Source organism: Salminus brasiliensis, chromosome 20, assembly GCF_030463535.1.
Source record: "Salminus brasiliensis chromosome 20, fSalBra1.hap2, whole genome shotgun sequence".
NCBI classification, from domain to species: domain Eukaryota; kingdom Metazoa; phylum Chordata; class Actinopteri; order Characiformes; family Bryconidae; genus Salminus; species Salminus brasiliensis.
Window position 1 is genome coordinate 29,656,098 of NC_132897.1, and position 21,720 is coordinate 29,677,817.

Consider the following 21,720-nt stretch of genomic DNA (forward strand, 5'->3'; position numbering starts at 1 on the left):
TTAAAAAATTTTTGTAAAATATAATTAATAAGAATGCAGTTTTCTCAATTAGAAGTTTCCTGTACCTGTGTGATGTTTTAGATTTTGTTTTTGGACAGAAGAATTCATAGTGGATTCTATGATGAAGAACTTGCCAGACTCTGCTGCAGAAAAGCAGAACCAAATCATGAGGAGAGAAAGGGGTTTGAGTTGGAGAGGGAGCAAAAGAAAGAAAGAAACTTTAGAAGAAAAGTAGGTTAAATCGAAAGAAAAAGGAAAGAAAAAAATGAGAAAGCAAAATAAAATGCAACACAGTGGAGCCAACACTAACATCTATTACATGAGTCATTCAACATCTGCTCAAGTCACAGGCATTGACCCAAGTCTAGGTAAACACACACACAGGCTTAGGTAGAATCTGAGCCAATGGAGCTCTGCACTTTGTAGCACACTAAAAAACCAAAAGCATGTGTCTCCAGAACCTTGAATCTGTATCAAATGATCTTAAAACTATCTAAGTGCCTAACACATACACACACATACACAAGCAGGCATAAATGCAAAATTATCTATAACTATGTTTGACTCCAAGTGAGATCATACAACTACACACATACATTGCGCACACACAAAAGGCATTTAACATTCTCTTTTAGAAGGACTGAGAGACACACCACACACACACACAAACAAACAGATAACAGAGAAAAAAACATACTTTTTGTCTGTGGCGGTATGGTGAAAAGCACCCCACTGTGAGGCTAAATCACACTGGAAAAACTGTAGAATGTGTCAGAACTCCCCACAGTGTCATTAGGCTTGTCTGTCATCTGCATATGAAACGGTGGGGGGCTTTACTGAAGCATGCCATGGTATGTGTATGAATGGCATGATTTGGGAAGAGAAGAACACAAAATCCACTTAATGCAGTTATAATTACTTTATAAAGCTATGCTGTGTGCTTAATGCACTTATAATGTTTGCATAATGCATTAATGTGTACTTATGACAGCAGTGAATTGACTAGAATGGATTGATGGGTTAAAATAAACAAACACCTGAACAAAGTGCACTTTGTCTTCACTGCAGTAAGGTAGACATGAATTACACTCTCCACCTATAGGCAAAGCCCTACATAAACAGATGATGCATTATTTATTTCTGCTTAGCAATCTAGCAAAGGCAAACATAATTGAACCAGTACACACAGAGGATAGTTTGGTCAAAGTAAGTGAACCCTTTGGAAATGCCTGGATTTTTGTTTTGATTACTAATGGTCAAATATGGTTTGATCATTAAGTCACAATAATAGACAAACACACACACACACACACACACACACACACACACACACACACAGTGTTTTCCCTGTAAAACATATTCTATTTTTGCATATTTCATCTAATTTTAATATAAGCCAGGCAAAAACAAAGATGTACTCCATTTATGTCATCATAATCACCCATGTAAAAAAGTAATTGCCCCTTAGCATTAACATTAACCAGTTCACCAAATTCAGTAATCTGGCTCAATTTCACTAGCCACACCTGGGCATGATTACTGCCAGACCTAATCACCACCTTAATAGAACCTGTCTGGCAACAGGAAGCAGGATAGGTCTCAAAAAGCAGCACACAATGCCACATTCAAGAGATACAAATACAGCACAAATTGCTTAGGCTCTGGGGCTCTAGCGAACCACAGTAAAAGCCATGATCCACAAATGGAGAGAACTGGACTGGCCGACCTACAAAGGTTTCACCAAGAGCGCATCAACGACTCACTCATCGGAACAGTACACCACCACATCTGCGTGGGGGTTGCTTTGCCTTTCTTTCTTTCCAAAGTCTTCTTCCAGATCTTAACTTGCACTCTTAACTTTTTTTTGTTTTATGTTACCTGGCCTTTCCTAACAACTTGCTAACAAATTGTTAACAAATCATAGCCCTAACATAGCCCTAAGTTATCTGAAGGCTCAAATCTCTTGGGGTGCCCAACCTTTTGCATAGTGCTTTGTTTAATTTCCTCCTTTTACCATCATTTATCTTTGGCCTTTTGGAGATTCATTCATCTTCTCCTCACTTAGCTATTCAGTTTTGGAATGTACAAACATTTGCATGACACTGTTCATTTCTCTCTCTCTCTTTCTTTCTCTTTCTCCCTTTTGCTCTACATCTTTCGAATTGTGCATAAAAAAAAATCTTGCTAACATAACATATATTGATTGAACAGTTCTGGAAGAAGGATGCTGTTGTTGGGATTTGACACAGTGCATATCAAGCTACCTGGAGCAATGGACAATGCAGTGTTTTAAAATAACCTTGGAGGATTATGTCTCTTTATCACATGCAAAAAGCTATTTTATATATTCTATTTTTAAGCAAATTTAGCTAGCATCCTTAATTGGATTAATCATGAGTTTTAATCATGGTAATTTTAGGTAATTTTAATGATGTATCTATAACTGTTTTCACTTTGTGTGTGGGGGGGGTGCAATGATTCAACAGCTGTTTACATTGCCTTTTACTCCAATGGTTTAAGAATAATATTAGATTAGACAGGCAAAACATAAGCAATATGGCTCCCAAAAATGTAGCAGCAAACACCTGAACACCAGTTATTGACCTCTGACTCTACAGTAACCAGCAAATACCTGCACTTATTCCTCAACATTAGTTTACGAGTAAATGCAGTGTCACTATGCCAAGATGCACTCACTCACTCACACACACACACACACACACACACACACACACACACACACACACACCCCACAGCTGTTCATCACAGCGCCAAATATGCTCACAGTTAAGATGCACCCATTGCTGACACAGATGTTCAAATGCACACACAGCATGTCCAATACCTGTAAAGTATTGGCAAAAATATGAACCTATTGGCCCCATGACTAATGTCAGGTGTGGGCTAGAGAGGTATAAAACCTCTCAGCAATGAGCTGTGATACAATGTTCTATGAACTATGCTCCATAATGTAGTAGTAAGTTTTTCCTGGACAGTAGAGACAGTTATTACTGCATTATTTTAATACCCTTGATTTTGAAAGAAATAATGAATAAACAGGTGTCCCAATATATACAGTCATGCCCGAAAGTATTCATACCCCTGGCAAAGTTTGACTTAAATTTACTTTTATTTAACCAGAAGTTATATTTTTGCCTTGAAACGACACAGGCATCTCCCAGGAGATAACATGATGATGTACAAGAGGCATCATTGTGGGAAAAAGTATTTCTCAGCTTTTATACACATTTGAACAAAAAGTGGCATGTCCAAAATTATTCATACCCTTTGAAAACTGTCACAGTATATGGGAAAATCCAAAGTTCTATACCATTCCAAATAGTCCAAGCTGTTTTAAAGCATCCTAATTACCCTGATTCATTGAGAACAGCTGTTTTAATCAACTCAACAGGAGAAAAACAGCAGCTCTCTGCAGTTGGTTTGTGGACAGTCATGGCTAAGACAAAGGAGCTCACTAAGGACCTGCGGCTGTGCATTGTGGCCGCTCACAAGTCAGGAAAGGGCTATAAAGCCATATCAAAATGTTTTCAAGTTCCAGTGGCTACAGTGCAAAGTATTATTAAAAAATACAAGAAGTTCCGCACTGTGGAAAATCTCAGAAGATGTGGTCGGAAGCCAAAAGTGACACCTGTGCTGGCCAGGAGAATAGTGAGAGAGGTGAAGAAAAATCCAAGGATCACCACCAAGGCCATCCTGGTGAATCTGGACTCTGCTGGTGGCGACATCTCAAGGCAGACAGTTCAACGGACACTGCACACTGCTGGGTTCCACGGACGCAGGCCAAGGAGGACACCACTTCTCCAGAAAAGGCACACAAAAGCCCGCTTGACCTTTGCAAATGCTCATCTGGACAAAGAAGAAGACTTCTGGTGTTCTGTTTTATGGTCAGATGAAACAAAAATTGAATTGTTTGGCCACAATGATGTGTGCACCATTTGGCGTAAAAAAGGAGAAGCCTTCAACCCTAAGAACACCATCCCCACTGTCAAACATGGTGGTGGGAACCTAATGTTTTAGGGGTGTTTTTCAGCCAATGGACCAGGGAACTTGATCGCAGTAAATGGCACCATGAAAAAAGAGCAATACATCAAGATTCTCAACAACAACATCAGGCAGTCTGCAGAGAAACTTGGCCTTGGGAACCGGTGGACATTTCAGCACGACAACGACCCAAAACACACAGCCAAAGTGGTGAAGAAATGGTTAGCAGACAAAAACATTAATGTTTTGCAGTGGCCCAGCCAGAGTCCTGACTTGAATCCAATTGAGAATCTGTGGAGGGAGCTAAAGATCAGGGTGATGGCAAGGAGACCCTCGAACCTCAAAGAGTTGGAGCTCATCACTAAAGATGAATGGGCAAAAATACCAGTGGAGACATGCAAAAAGCTGGTCAGCAATTACAGGAAGCGTTTGATTGCTGTAATAGCCAATAAAGGCTTTTCTATTAATTATTGAGAAGGGCATGAATAATTTTGGACATGCCACTTTTTGTTCAAATGTGTATAAAAGCTGAGAAATATTTTTTCCCACAATGATGCCTCTTGTACATCATTGTGTTATCTCCTGGGAGATGCCTGTGTCATTTCCAGGCAAAAATATAATTTCTGGTTAAATAAAAGTAAATTTAAGTCAAACTTTGACAGGGGTATGAATACTTTCGGGCATGACTGTATGTCCATCTAGTGTATATGTAATTGCGTAAATAGCAAAATTAGGTATTAGGCAAAACAGTTCTTTATAGTATTTAAAAGGGTTCTTTGACCTAAAAACTGTAATGCTAAAATATACCATCAGTTCTATATAGAACCTTTTAGACGTGTTCTGTTAGGGACAATGTACAATACATTTTCAAAAAATAAAAATGCAAGTTTTTATTTTCTATAGCCTATAAAACCATTGCCTTTTCTTGAACTTTCGAGAAACCCACTGTATAGAGTTTATCAACTCTTGACAGTGACCTAATGCTTAGTTAGTCTAAGTGGGTAATTTTTTTTATTTTAAGACAAATGGTGTGCTTTAATACTGATTCAGAAGCAGTATTCTTTGGACATCCACCATCTTCACTGCAGGTGTATGCATCACACATCTGCATTTATTCATTAATTTATTTGTTTGTTTAAATAATCAAATAGGATTTTGTCTAATAAAGTTGTTACAGGGATAATTACATTATTACATTTGTGCAAACACAAAAGGTTTAGATAAGCCAGTTTGCATTATGCATGCAAGGAGGCATGCATACCCTGTTTCTGCCACACACACAGAAAAAGAAACACAAACAAATATGCACATACTCTGAATATAAATAAAGGCAAATAAATGTAAGCACACAATTCAAGACTCATGCTGACTCCTCACTCAATCTCTTCCCATATTTATCATGGAGAAAAGTACTACATTTTAAGGTGGAGGGGAGTGGGGGAGGGACAAATGAGTAGGAGAAGGAAGGAATAGGGGGTAGTGAATAATATGGGGGAGTCATTCATCTCTTTGACAGCAGCCCAAGTGTTCCACTGGAGTCAACACACTGCTCCGTCACCTCTACTGCAGCTATTCACACACACACACACACACACACACACACACACACACACACACACATACAAGAGCAAATAAAAACATGCACACACACAGACACACACACACACACACACACACACATACATTTAAAATGCCAAAAAATATGAAGTTCAAATTAAATATTACTCTTCATGGAATGTATACATTGTATTTTCTGATTTTGTATTTCTGAATTAGTGTCACTTATTGGAAATAAAATAAAGGAAGAAAATACAGCAAACCGTCCCCGTAACCTTTCCAGTAAATTAAACTGTAAAAAAAATTAGACAATTAAAGTCAAAACCAGATCTAGAAGACAAACACTGGTCTTTTTTCACAACACCACCTGCTACTCCAAATGCTGGTGCAGCCATTGAGACACAACCTCATTCTTGTCTACTCTTACCCACTTCTGCTGCTTTAATTATGTAGGTGCCAAATTTGCTCCCTCTACTAGCATACCAATTGCTAAATAAGTCAAGTAGTAGTTGAGAAAGAATGCTTTGTGCAGAGAATGTTTTTAAGTGAAGATAAATAAAAAGAAACCTGGGTTAGCCTTATGTTTTGTTTTGGGAGTTTTTTGGCTTGCTTTTTTCCTGTTGTACTGAACTCATACCGAACTATAAGGAACAAACCGCAATGTGAAATGAACCTGTGACTTTTGTGTGACATTATACCGCTACTACACATGCAGTTATAATCTTACAGTAGCTAACACTATTGCTGAAGAACATTCGTTGGGTTACGAATGGGTTGGGTAAGATTGTGAAGGACCCCAGTCATCCCAACAATGGACTGTTTTCTCTGTTGCCCTCGGGGAAACGCTTAAGAACCCTGAAGGCTAACACAGAGAGAATGAGGAGGAGCTTTTTTCCACAAGCCATCCGTGCCCTGAATGGGGACAGGGACTAGGACACTAAATTTAAATATCTACATACACAAACTGGACCCTCACTCACTACAATACACAACTATGGCTCACGGACAACTCACTACGGACAATAACGCAAATATTTCTTCTTTACTCACACATACACTCACATACAGATAAATATGTACATGTATATATATATATATACAGACAGACACGCACTATTGCATCTGTATATTTTCTTGCTTCTTTTATTTCTATATTTTCATATTTTTATATTTTATTTTTAATTTAAATTTAACTTAAATGTAACTTTTATTTTATTTATTTTAATTTTTTTGCACTTTATTTCATTAAGTTAAGGTTTAGCTTAAGTTTAAATTTAGATCTTTATTGAATAGCTTTGATGTGGGCAGACTGTCAAAAAAGCATTTCACTGCAAGTTATACTGTGTATTACTATGTATGTGACAAATAAAATTTGATTTAATTTGATTTTTTAACACATGAGTCAAAACTATGGAATACATTGCTTGTTTAAGTAACAAATGTTGCTGCCGGAGTCCCCTCTAAATTTGTTATTCATCCATAACATTCTTGGTGTCAGGTAGGTTGCGGACACAGTACAAATCCCTGTAAGACCACCTCTCAATAAATCCCTTCATACATAATATCTGTCTATCAACTATAAAATTATTATTGTTAACTGTACTTATTGCTAAGAATACTCATTTGGGTTAAAATATTTATGAAATCTAGACATTCAAATAAACATTTAAAAAGAGGGACTACACTATAACCTGTAAACTGTTACAGGTTACATCTTACATCTCTCTGAACTCCTAATATAATCATGACAGCAGTGAGAAACATCCGGAGGATTCCAGCATTTCAGGACATGGGTCATGAAGCACACTGTAGAGATTATATCTGACCCCTCTCACCTATGAGATCACCTCTTGCGCAATTGTTTTCCTGTGGTAAAGGGACTATCAAAACCAGTATGAACAAACAGCTGACAGCTTTTTCTCCAAAGCTGTAACACTTAACCACAGTGGACACTATCTAGAATTTTACAGTGGACCACAACTTCACTCTATGCAACAAATGCAAATTTGCACAACTACAAAAATGTATTATTTTTCTGTTCATGCTATATTCTATTGTAGTTGATTTATTTTTTTAATACCTCCTAGTGTGGTGTTTATAGTATTTCATTTCTAACTTACTGGATGTGTAACATAAAGGTTGAGAGAGAGAGAGAGAGAGAGAGAGAGAGAGAATAAGTGTAAAAAGAACTGTGTAAAAAGAAAGAGTGTGTAAGAACTGTTTAAATCACATTGACTCTGTCTGAAAGGAAGACAAACACATGCAAGAGTGGCTGCCAGGATTGGATAAGAACAAGAGGGAAGTGTCGGTCATTCTTCTCCCAGACTGACAGGAAGTGAGCCTAAGAGAGCACCTGTCACCCAGAACAATCACAGAGAGTAAGAGAGAGAGAGAAAGAGAAAGAGAGATTTCAGTGCTAACCTTCAACCCTCTCTTGCAGGTTCAAAGTCAAATTTGTCATATGGTCCTTCAGTCTGACAGCAAAAGAACTGAAGAAGTGTGTATAAACATATCAGGAGAAAGCGCCTTGTTGTTTACAAAGTCAATACTGCAATTTACAGTGCAAAATAACTAAAACAGTCCAGCATATTATAAACTAAGAATACTTGACTGCTATAGTTTTCCATCCTCTTTCTTTCTTGGTTTCTATATTTCTCTATTTATTCATCACTCTATTCATCATGAGCCTTCCTTGAGTAGATTACACACCAGTGTATGGTAATAGAAGTCACTGGGTTAGTAGTTTCCCAGAATGTAAATCTCATGTATATAACATAAAAACTGACAATTTCTTACCAAACACCCCCCCCTTCTCTCTCTCTTTCTCTCTCTCCCTCCCTCCCTCCCTCCCTCTCTCTCTCTCTCTCTCTCTCTCTCTCTCTCTCTCTCTCTCTCTCTCTCTCTCTCTCCCTCTCTCCCTCTCTCCCTCTCTCCCTCTCTCTCCCTCTCTCTCCCTCTCTCTCTCTCCCTCTCTCTCCCTCTCTCTCTCTCCCTCTCTCTCTCTCCCTCTCCCTCACAGGTCTTACAGTGGACAGATTCTCAATTACATACACAATCACATAGACAACTGAATTGTTGGTGAGGTAACTGTATGAGAAGTCAAGACTGTTAAATTCATCCACCTCAAAGATTAGAGTGTTCCATACAATGTAAACTGATTTGATCAGACCCAGCTGACATTTGTCTAGCTGCAATAAAATTTCGCAGTGTCCTGAATGTCTGGATTGAAAAGACATGCAAGTTCAACATGATTATATTTATATAGAAAAGATGCAACTTTCTCTCTATCTCACTCATACATATAAACAAACACATAAACACACACACACTTCGATCCACGAGCACACATATACGCTACCTACCTCACGGTCTTTCAATCTCATGGCTAGCACTAGCTGGTTGCGGTGATTAGACAAGGCTTCGCGATAGTTTCCTTTGGAGAAGAATGCCGACCCCAGGTTCCCATGGGCACGACATTCTCCAGTTTGGTCACCTGATAAAGAAGGGTCACAATTAATCAAGATTTATTTTGAGCTTTTAAACAGTACTATCCTGGACAAATTATTTTTTCCAAAAGGGGTGACTTAACCAAATCAACTATGGACTGTTAGAATTAGAATACAAAAATAATTACTTATTTAATGATAAAAGATAAAGACAAGAAGAAGAGCCAGCTCTGATTAGACATTAGATGACTAGAGTTAATCATTTAATTTGCTGGCTGGTACAAAACTGATGTATTAAAGTATTTTTATTGAAATTTGGTGTTCAGATTTGGACTCACACATTTCTAGTTACCTGGTTTCATATTAATACACATATCACAATCATTGCTAACTAAAACAGTGTCATAAACATCCAGAGCATCTATTTCTTAAAATTAAAACATCCAAAATATCTGACAATTAAATGTAGACAACTGTAATCATACAACATGGAAGTGCAGACTTAACCTGTACATTTAGGTTTGGTAGTTTTATAATATTTAATGTTTAATTTAATACATTTGCATTGAAATTGGAACAGGATTTTTTGGACAGATAAAAACAATATTATCAAGTATGTAGAATGAAAAAAGGGTTGCTAATCCAAAGCCTTACACATCATCTTCCACAAACATGGTCAAATATGCCAAACAAACTGTTATTGCATGGGCATGTATGGCTGTTAATGGAACTGGGTTACTTGATTATGTGACTGATATTAGAAGAAGCAGAATAAATTCTGAAGTGTATAGATAATTTGCTTTTTGCTGAGAATCATCAAATGCTGCAAAACTGATTGGAGGGATCTTCATAGTACGGATGGATAATTACACCAAATATATTGTGAATCCATATAATTTACTGACTCTGTATTTAAAATAATTCTTATATTGTCATGTATGTTTGTCCAATGACTTCTGAGTCTGTACAAATAGAGGGACTATGAACAAAATGGTGCAAGCCCTTAACAGTTATTGTAATATTTTTGTAAAACTCTTTGAATTAAAGCTTAAAAGTATTTCTCTTGAACTGTTTATTTTAAAAAAGGGTAAATGTGGATACCCACATATACACACATGGACAAAATTGTTGGTACCCCTCAGTTAATGAAAGAAAAATCCACAATGGTCACAGAAATAACTTGAATCTGATAAAAGTAATAATAAATAAAAATGCTATGAAAATTAACATTAGTGTCAGATCGCACCATTCGTCGTTGTTTGAGCCAACGTGGACTTCATGAGAGATGACCAAGGAGGACACCATCGTTGAAAACAAATCATAAAAAAGCCAGACTGGAATTTGCCAAACTACATGTTGACAAGCCCCTTCTGGGAGAATGTCCTATGGACAGATAAGACAAAATGGAACTTTTTTCCCCAAGTCACATCAGCTCTATGTTCACAGACAGAAAAATTAAGCATATCAAGAAAAGAACACTGTCCCTACTGTGGAACATGGAGGAGGCTCTGTTATGTTCTGGGGCTGCTTTGCTGCATCTGGCACAGGGTGTCTTGAATCTGTGCAGGGTACAATAAAATCTCAAGACTATGAAGGGATTCTAGCCTCAAAAGGTTGTGCAACAAAATATTAAGTTAAGGGTACCATCATTTGAGTTTACTTGCTAAAATAATTCTGTTGAAGCATGGTTCAAAATCAATGTCATATTTTCATTTGTTCATTTTTATAGAATTTTTATTTATTATTACTTTTGTCAGATTCAAGTTATTTCTGTGACCATTGTGGGTTTTTCTTTCATTAACCGAGGGGTATCAACAATTTTGTCCACGTGTGTATATGTATATACATGTGTGTGTGTGTGTGTGTTATTTTCTATTAGTATCAGCACATTAGACTAATGTTAATGCCCTCTTGTGTACCTAAAGTCTTGGCAACTTCCAGGTCCTCCTGCATGTAACCTGTGCTTTTCTCTGTGTTGCCCATTAGCCAGTGGGCACTGCAAAGAGCCGAGAACACAGAGCCACGGAGTTTCAAGCTGCAGGTGCCAATCTTCAGTGCAGCCTCCAGGACCACCACAGAGGCACCGTGATGCCCTGCCGAAAGAAGCTCTTGCCCAATCACAGACACTACCACAAATGGGCTCTTGTCCAGCTTCATCTTTTGCAGTTGCTGGTAAGTGGGCTCCACTGACTCTGTGACAAGGAGAGATTAAGGGAATAAACATAAATATATTGGAAAAGGAGATATTCATAAAAGTGAAAGTGAAACTAAATTTAGATAATCTGATAACTTTTGGAGTTGTGTAAGACAACTATTAATTATTTCTTTTATTTATTTATTTTTTAAATTCCTATATACATGTGTCTGATACAATAAACTGTAAAGCATTATTGAAAGACATGCAAAACTACAAAAACCATAAAACAGAATGTATAACATTACTAAAACCTTGTATACGAAAACAATAGCAGCTTATTCTGCAAAAACTGCGAAGCTCTAAAATTAGTTTATGCAGCAGAAACACACCACACACACCACATGTAAAGGCAGTCCTTTACATGCATATTTGCAATCTGAAATTTGAAGTACATAAAGTGAGCACATGGAGGCCCATTCATTACATACATCCTACATACAATCTTGTTCCCCTCCAATAAAACTCAGCTAAAGTCTTAACTAAATGATTACTTTAAAACCTCCAGTAAACAAAGTAAAAAAAATTGTATGCATGTTTTATAAGCTACAAATGTGTGGGGAAAGTAAATGTTCCTCACCATTACCTTTGCACTAGTGATAGAAGTTTTGTTATGCAATCATTTCGAAATTACTGCAGTACTGATCATCTGATTGAAGCAAAACATTAAAAGGAAATCCCACCATTACAAACCTACATACTGTAACATGCACAAGTTTGTACACCACTTGTCAAAATATCCGCTACTCATTTGTGGTTTATTCACTAGACGTGAGGGCCATGGCAAAACCTTCAGCTTGTGACTCCTGAGGCTTCTCACAGTTTGAGATGTGTGTAAGACCATTATAATGATGTAGATGTGTGCTCATCTCTCCAGTGTAGCAGTTAGAAAAGATTCAGGTTACTCAGAGGAATCATATGCTAGCCTTTACCTTCCCAGTACTGCTAGGTTCATGTGACAAGCAACAATTGAAAAAAAAGAAAAACCATGAACTATGAATATACTAATGAAAAATTGTTTTATAAGTTGTTATAGCTGTTTTGGAATATGAGATCCACTGCATAGATTCACTATATAGACTGAATGTCCAATTGTTTGTGGACATCCCTTCTAATGAATGCATTTGCGTTTTACCCTTTGCTGACACTTTTCTAGTGCTAGCCTGTCTAGTCCCTGTAGAGGCGTATTGCAATATAAACATTAACCTATTGGCACTATGCATAATACCAGGCATGGGCTAGAGGGGGATAAAGCCTCCCAGCCTTGAATTGTGGAGCAGTAGAATTGTACTCTCTGGAATGATGGTGATCTGTACAATGTGTCAGTTTAATGAACCATTTCATACGAAAACACTGTTTTAGTACTACTTAGCTGTATATTACAATGCACATAGTGTGTTCATGAATAAAATGACAAAATGAAAAATTAAAATAAAAAACCCATCCCTACATTGTTCTCATACAAAAAAAGACTATCCAGCTAGTGTTACCATGTAATGTCATGAGATTAACTACATGGCAGAGTGGTCAGATTTAAGTAACCAGTAAAGCTTAGGAAGCTTAGAACAAAAAAATCTTAGGATACCTATCATCAGTATCCAACAGTATCTTCTTCTAAGGTCTGAAAAAGGAACTGTAGTATCACTACGATGAAACGTCAAACAACTGTTGCTCTAATGAAGGTTTTTCTTATTTAACATTTTTTAAATTGGTTGAGTAATGATTGTTAAAATGCAAGTAGCACGTTTTGCTTTTTTATCCCACAGAGAGACAAAAATGAGGAAAAACATCAAAGACACCCAAGGTTATAAGGAGAGACAGAGAGAGAAGGAGAGAAAGAAAGGGGGATATGGAGAGTAACAGTGTGAGAGGAGGCAAGCAGTGACATAAATCAATGTCAGGCCATTTGGGCGCTTTTAACATCTTGTACACACGGCCACACACACACACACGGGCACACACGCGGGCACACACACACGGGCACACACACACGGGCACACACACACGGGCACACACACTTAATTTCATCTTGCATTAAATGACTCCCCACAGCCAACTGGTGACAGCAGCAGAGTTGTGTAGCTGAGCATCATTTCACTCTCCTCATGTTATGAATGAGCACTAAAATCATTCATTTCCCATTTCACAAGCCATTGCCAGCTATTCTGCTCTGTGTATTTTAATGCAAATCTGACTAAATATGAACTCTCAAGAAGAGAAAGTCAGTGGACTTAGAGCTGGTCTAGTATGCAATACATTTTTGGTGGTCTAGTATGCAATACAATACAAGCTAGACATGGCTAGGGTAATTTGGTCAAAAGACTAAGATATGAAACATTTTCTTTTTATATGTACAAACCGATTCCAAAAAAGTTGGGACACTAAACAAATTGTGAATAAAAACTGAATGCAATGATGTGGAGATGACAAATGTCAATATTTTATTCGTATTAGAACATAGATGACAGATCAAAAGTTTAATCTGAGTAAATGTAACATTTTAAAGGAGAAATATGTTGAATCAAAATTTCATGGCGTCAACAAATCCCAAAAAAGTTGGGACAAGTAGCAATAAGTGGCTGGAAAAAGGAAATTGAGCATATAACGAACAGCTGGAAGACCAATTAACATTAATTAGGTCAATTGACAACATGATTGGGTATAAAAAGAGCTTCTCAGAGTGTCAGTGTCTCTCTGAAGCCAAGATGGTAAGAGGATCACCAATTCCACCATTGTTGCGCAGAAAGACCAAATACCAAAATGGTGTTACCCAGCGTAAAATAGCAATGACTTTTAAGTTATCATTATCAACCATGCTTAACATCATCAAAAGATTCAGAGAATCTGGAACAATTGCTGTGCGTAAGGGTCAAGGCCGTAAAACTCTACTGGATGCTTGTGTTTTCCAGGCCCTTAAACATCACTGCACCTCAAGCAGGAATGCCACTGTCAATGTCAACAGAATGGGCTCAGGAATACTTCCAGAAATCATTGTCAGTGAACACAATCCACCGTGCCATCCGCCGTTGCCAACTGAAACTCTACAGTGCAAAGAGGAAGCCATTTCTAAACAAGCTCCACAAGCTCAGACGTTTGCACTGGGCCAGGGGTCTTGTAAAATGAAGTGTGGCAAACAACGCTTCGTTCAGAAGCCTGCATCACTGGTGGTATGGGGTTGCATGAGTGCTTGTGGCATGGGCAGCTTGCATGTCTGGAAAGGCACCATTAATGCAGAGAACTATGTTCAGGTTCTAGAACAACATATGCTCCCATCTAGACGTCATCTCTTTCAGGGAAGACCCTGCATTTTTCAACAAGATAATGCCAGACCACATTCTGCAGCAATCACAACATCATGGCTACGTAGGAGAAGGATCCAGGTACTGAAATGGCCAGCCTGCTGTCCAGATCTTTCACCTATAGAGAACATTTGGCGCATCATAAAGAGGAAGGTGCGACAAAGAAGGCCCAAGGCGATTAAACAGTTAGAGGCCTGTATTAGACATGAATGGGAGAGCATTCCTATTTCTAAACTTGAGAAATTGGTCTCCTCTGTACCCAGACGTCTGTTGAGTGTTGTAAAAAGAAGGGGGGATGCCACACAGTGGTAAAAATGGCCTTGTCCCAACTTTTTTGGGATTTGTTGACGCCATGAAATTTTGAATCAACATATATTTCTCCTTTAAAATGTTACATTTACTCAGATTAAACTTTTGATCTGTCATCTATGTTCTATTATGAATAAAATATTGACATTTGCCATCTCCACATCATTGCATTCAGTTTTTATTCACAATTTGTTTAGTGTCCCAACTTTTTTGGAATCCGGTTTGTAATTTTACCAAATGAAGGGAATAATACTTTGAAGAAAAGTGAATGTTCAAAGCTGCAGCAGCAAAGCTCAGTGGGCAAAAAAGCAGCTGGTATAGTAAATATATAGTAAAATATTGATGCAATATGCAATAGGGAATTTTAATTGCTGCAAACCAAAGGACCATAATGTCATAATGTCATCATGTCAAAACGTTCAGAGCTTTCGCACTATGTTGCACACTGGTGCTATACTTTGGAGTCAAAATACAGCGTCCCCTCTCTGAGATATTTTACTGACACATCGATCCTCACACTCTACAAGAAGACCAAAAAAATCACAAAAGAAAATGAGTATGATAGCTGACATTTGATGCGTGAACATCCACACACTATATATATATATATATATATATATATATATATATATATATATATATATATATACACATACTAGTTTTACTAAGATTTGATTTCAAAAACTATTACTGCACCTGTAAGAAGGAACAAACTGTGTCAGCCAATAATTTCCAGGTAAATCTGTAAGATTTTATAAACTCTCATACTGTGATCAACATAAAAAATAATAATAAACTGATTAACATACTGATGTAGGCAGCCTTGGATTGCTCTCTGCCATAAATCACCTAATATGAACTTAACAAAATGTTGAATGTTTTATTAATTTACATCACACATAAGTTCAGATCTAGATTTGCAAAAAGCTCCGCAAAATTATCTCAGCCAACAGACTGTGTTAAAGGTATCATTGACTAAGGGGGAGGGACATTATATGATAGCCTTAAGGTCACAAGATAAATACCTACATTATAGTATTTACACAGACAGCAGATAATCATTAGATTGTATTATGCTAACATTCTTTGATATCTCTGAGGGGGAAATGAATCAGACACACCAAGGAAAGCAATACATCAGCATGCCTCTCTGGGTCCTTTTTTTCATGTCTACACTTTTAGATGGGAAACACAACTCCACACTACATATGACTCAAATGAATACAGCATAGGGAGGAAAAAATAATAAATGTATGATCTCTAAGGAAGAGCAAAGAGGAGAGAGAAGAAGAGAGTGTCTGTGCCACTGAGAGCAGGATATGTGCTGGCACAGCTGGGGGTGTGCTTCTGGGCAAAGATGATACCCAGAAGAATCCCTGGCACTTGTCTTTTTGGAGAGATTTTTGAGGATTCATTGTGCCGGGAGAACTGTGTCGGAGAGAAGGAACAATGGGAAGGAGGCATCAGTGCAACACAAGGCCTGCACAGAGACACAGAAAGCCTAAGTGCTTAGAAGCGATAGTAGCAGAGTACACCAAACTAATGCGGAAGAGAAATAGTTGGGTTTTATACAGAAAGGGTCTTGAGGACACCTTAACATATGTTTGCATAATGTACTAAAACAGCAACTATTGTGAAAATGTCCAAATGAATTCCAAAGCCATTTGGACTGAGTAGGGAAACAATCCTAGACGGTTCAATGCAGCTTAGGTCTAGTTTGTGTAGGGCTCACAGGGGTGGGCAATATGATTAGAAGTTTAGATTATCTTGCTAAATCAGGTCACGATTCATTTTATTTCATTTACGTTTTGTTTTAGTTTTATTTCTTGTTTTACCCTTTCTGTCTCTTTTTTAACTGCCGGCATTGCACTTAATGTGGGGGGAATAATGTGGGGAGAAAGCACCAACTACCCAGCCTGGAGAGGGCAAGGCCAATTGCAGTCTCTCTCTCTCAAGCACTGGCTGTCAATGCAGATGCCAATGTTGGAAAAAAACTTTCTAACATGATCCCCCGGTGCTGTTTTTTTTTTTTCTTCAATTCTTCGAATACATCACAGACAGAGGACAGATGATGCCATGTACAGAGCCAACGTAAACCTAAAATAATAGTACAGAGCATGCTGAAGAGTTTAATAAAAATAAATGAAGGGCTATTTAGCTAATGGTAATAGACTTAGTAAGTGTACTAACAACTCCCTTTCCAACTGGATCCCCATCAACAGCTGACAATTGCCAGGTTTAAGGCAATTTTTGGCTTTTTAATTCTCATGAGCAACAATGCAGATCTGTTCCTAAAGTTGTTTTTTTGCAAATATGATTTAGAAGATGTGGTATATTATTTTAAAAAATGTTCATAATACAAGAAATCTATATATTGTTTTTCAAATATATAAAATAAATGTTTTATTGATGTTAGGGAGAAAAATAAGACAAATTTACCTCGCAGAGGAGACTTCATGGCAGCCTCCACCATGCCTGTCAGCAGCTGCAGACTCTTGGGATCTTGAGCCAGGCCGGAGGCAAAGGCGGCCAATGCATCTGCATGGCGACCCAAGTACTGAAGGGCAACACCCTGTCGGAAGTATGCCTGTAATAGAAGACAAAGGCATAGAAGATATAGGTGTTATTTTTGTCAGCATTGCTACCAGACATATTGTATTAATAAATTACCTTACAAATGAATAAATTACATTTTTGTACAGTGTTTCTTGTGCTCAGACATTTGTTTATTTCTGGGCTGTCGTTTTTCTGTCAAAACAATTCATACATTGCTCAGATTACAGACCTTCTGTTCTTGCTAGTTTGTACATACGTAACACAAAAGCAAACTTAATGAACAAAAGGAATTATATATCAGCAATCAACACCCCTTTGTAGTGCATTTATAAAAGGCTTTTTTGTTGTTCTTTACAACTGGGAATTTATGGGCTTGCATATATTCATGTTATCTGCTTTGAAGAACACTGTAGAATTAAAGTAAAGAAAGTGGCAAAAAACAATGTGGTCCTGCAAAATTAATGACATTACAGACAATGCAAATGTATTCAAATATAATGCTAAACATGAAGAAGGCACATGTTCAACACTTCTCCTTCGCAGAAGTGTTTATTAAAAAATATTCCCGTTTAGCTTTTCCAACACTCTTAGGAGCACTTGAGGGGCTTCAGCAAGTTGATGGTACAAATGACAAGTTATTCTGAGTGACACAGGGAGAGTGAAGATGTGTTTTCTTAATGATGTTCTGATGTTGGGCTCATTTAGTAATAAATAAACATAGCGTGTGCTGAAGGAAAACAAAAACAGCACACTCCAAAAAGCCATAGATATTAGTGTTTCAGACATGAATTTTGAGCTGGCCTCCCATTACATATTTAAAAGATTTACTTAAAAACATTAAATAAATCAAATGAATTATAAAAAATATTTAAAAAGAGACAATTGCCTTGCGCAACTAGGCCTGTCACAATAACTGTTTATTCCTAGAAATAATTGCAATAAAATAATTATAAATAATTATTACAATAAAATTGCAATACAATGTTACTACAACTCCTATTACCAGAGAATAGCCCCACAAGTTTGTACAGAAGTCCCTGTAGTTACTGCCTAATATATGCCCTAGTGCATAACAAGGAGTGGAATGTTAATGAGTTAAACAAAGTCAACAAATTATGTTAATGGGCAGTCCTTAGACCACAAAACTAACAGTTCAAGACAAACTTTGCTCTCTACTGACACACGAGAGGTATGTCACTTCAGATGTGTGACCATGCTAGATGTATTATTATTGGTATATGAAGACAGACCAATGGCCTTTTGTTCTGTTAGTGTGCTTGTTAGTTCTGCCGTGTTCTGATACTCATGTAACACACATGTTGTGAGTCAAAAAAAAATTATGGTTAACAATTGTCAGTCAGCGGTTAACATGCATGCCATATGTAGTGTTTATGTAGTCATCATTATCTAAAAGATATCAAACAAGGGAACAAAGCAGCGCGCCTGGCTCAAATCAACTGCAATGTCTGAAATTGTACGTAGCTAGCTAACTTGATGCCAGTTAATATTGTCTCAATAAGCAATGTAGTAATGTTAGGTTCTGTAACTGAACTATAAAAGCAACAATACACACTGAAATTGGTGAGGACAGCTCACTGCTAGATTTGAGTGTTTAGCTGTGTTGTCATTATCCATTAGCATTTTGCCTGATGAAGTAGAAGGCTAGATAACTAAACTTTGATTCAGACATGACTGGAATCCTGTCTGAGTAAGCAGCATTTCCTATGCTTCAGACACAGCTAACGTCTCTGTTAAAATACTTACAAGTAAACACAATAGGCAATATCGAGGTCAGCAAAAATGATCAATGTCATGTCCATACAATACAATACAATAAGCCAAAAATGTAATTATCTTGAGTCTACAAACAAACCCATAATGATAAATGCAATGTATTTACAATGGTATTATTTGCACCTGCATTCGGTGTGGGGTCAGTTAAAAGAACAGCTGTGTTCTGACAGAGCAGGAACTGTAGAAACTATAATGACTCACACATATCCATCAGACATAAAAGCTGAATTTCATTCCAACTGAAAAAATACTCAATACACAATTTTCTTTTTTCATGCATGCTTTATCTGTTTCACTGATATGCACCACATTAAAACAACTTCTGAAATAGTAGAAGTCTCTATACTCTTTCACACATACACACACAAACCTGATTGCTTCAAACTCCTTCTGCCAGACCTGTCATGTCCATCTAGAAGACACTGTTCTGTAGACTTTTGCAGTGTGCTAATGAAAATCTAATAGCTTTTGCTGTGCCACTGGCATGCTAATCCCTACACAGTAAAGGCCTTTCTAACTGAGGGTTTTAATTGCTAGGTGCTGCTGCATGGCTCCAAACATGACCCAGAAATGTCAAGTGTGAAGAGGCACAGAGCCACTAGCTATAGTCAGATCTGCTCTGAGATCTTGCCAACACTCTTCTCACAGTGACACAGCAAGCCATGGCAAACACAAGATGTCAAATGCTTAATTTAATAGCTTGAGATAACTGCAGACCATGACAAATTACAAAGGGAACAACAGTCACAGAGGGAAACAGAGAAAAAATGGTGGACTTTGTACAACACCAATATAACAGTTGGTGAACTGTGAATGCTTTTTTGTAAAATTAAAAGTGTAAGCTCCATGAAACATTCTGAAAAATACATATGCAGATATCTAAATGAGAACCATATAATCCTAAAAAAAGCAACACCACTTTGCTTACATTCCTCTATTTCTTTCTCTTGCCTCGAAAATCTCTTTCCTCTGTCTCCTTCTACATTCCCAGAGGGCAGACAAAAGGTGATGAGGCATCTATAGCTCCTAGCCTTGTGTGTCTGGCTGGAGGATTACAGTCTTTGCCTAAGGGGCAGATTACACACAAGGTCACTTACAGATACCCCATCCCCTGGTCCTCATAATCCACTAATCCAATAGGGAACATTCGTTTGGGAACTGGCCATTTTAGACAAGATGGAATGACATTTTCTTTGCTGGTTAACAGGCCATGTTCCAAAACAAGTCAACAAAGTGTTTATCAATGTTGAATACACTGTGAAAAAGTAGTCTACAAGACAGTTACATGCCATGTAGTTATAAGTGACCTATATAAGTAGCTATGAAGTGTGAAGTCAGCTACCATACATTATGTTTGGAAATGTTGCCATTCACTTACCATGCTATTACATGAAAAACACTACAGTAAAAAACAGCTTTTAACTGGGAATTTATAAGTAATGATCTTTTGGAGCACCTACTAATATATTAATCCACAACACACGGATGACAGATATGTATAATTACCTCCTTCACATCATAAACTTTAATTAGGCTATTAGAAATGATACTCTACATTGCAGTGTTGTAGGGAGATTATTTTCTGTGGCGAATGACTGCAAAATGGAGCAAAGCTCATTTATAATTTATAGGCATCCTTTTGGGAGGTGGCAGAAACAGCCTATATTGGCAGACAGATATATAAACAGTGTATGAGTCTTTTCCACTTTGACATATCATTTAGATACTGCTAAACTGCCATAGGCTATTGATCGCTAGGTGCACATTAAAACAGAGATATATTGAGTGATAGAGAGACAGTGATGAGGAGAAAGGGAAGTGAGCTCCTCTGCAGAAAAGGTCACACGATACACTGAAGCTCAATCAACAATGACGGCTGTCATCAATATTCTGGTCATGGAAAAACAAGAAAAAGAAACAGGAATTCAATAATTAGCCTAAAACACAAGTTAAACCCATGGATGCTCATGCTGCTGTTGCCAAATTCTGATCTCAGCAGAAACCAAGATTTTCCAGTTAGTTTATCAAGTCTTATGCAAGCCGTAGACTAGAGGGGTATAAAGCCTCCCAAGCATTGAGCTGTGGATCAGTGGAACTGTGTTCTCTACATTCATGTTACCCCCATCCAATAGTTTTGGGATGAGCTGGGGAGTTGGGTATGAGGTGGGGTGGTGATCATCCAACATCCCAACCTCACAAGCACTCGTCTGTGAATGCAATAAAATCCTTACAGCAATGCTCCAGAATCTAGTAGAAAGCCTTCTCTGACCAGTATAGGCAGTTATTCCAGCAAAAAACAGGATAAGCACTTTTTAATGCCCTTGATTTCAAAAGAAATGAAAGAATGAGTGGGTGTCCCAATACTTTTGTCCACATAGTTTACGTTTAGTAAGCAACACTGTGAACCCTGGGAAATACTGCAAAAAGGGATGTCCGCTCCTGATCAGCATGTGTGAGATTCAGAAACAGCTCCATCGCCACAGCAAACAAAAAAAAAACAATTTTTTATTCTGTGGGAATTATTTTATGTTGCTGTGGCAACAGCGCTGTCTCTGCCACAGAA

General features: G+C 37.6%; 1 protein-coding gene across 1 annotated transcript in view; it reads right to left on the minus strand.

Moving 5' to 3' along the window:
* Positions 1-21,720, minus strand: part of LOC140541728 (tetratricopeptide repeat protein 28-like) — a 104,955-nt gene that overhangs the window by 53,256 nt on the left and 29,979 nt on the right. Inside the window, exons 2-4 of the mRNA XM_072664488.1 lie at positions 17,247-17,394; positions 10,925-11,197; positions 8,922-9,052 (exon numbers count right to left, since the gene is read on the minus strand). Of these exons, the coding sequence (XP_072520589.1) occupies positions 8,922-9,052; positions 10,925-11,197; positions 17,247-17,394 (552 nt within the window). The remainder of the gene's footprint in view (positions 1-8,921; positions 9,053-10,924; positions 11,198-17,246; positions 17,395-21,720) is intronic.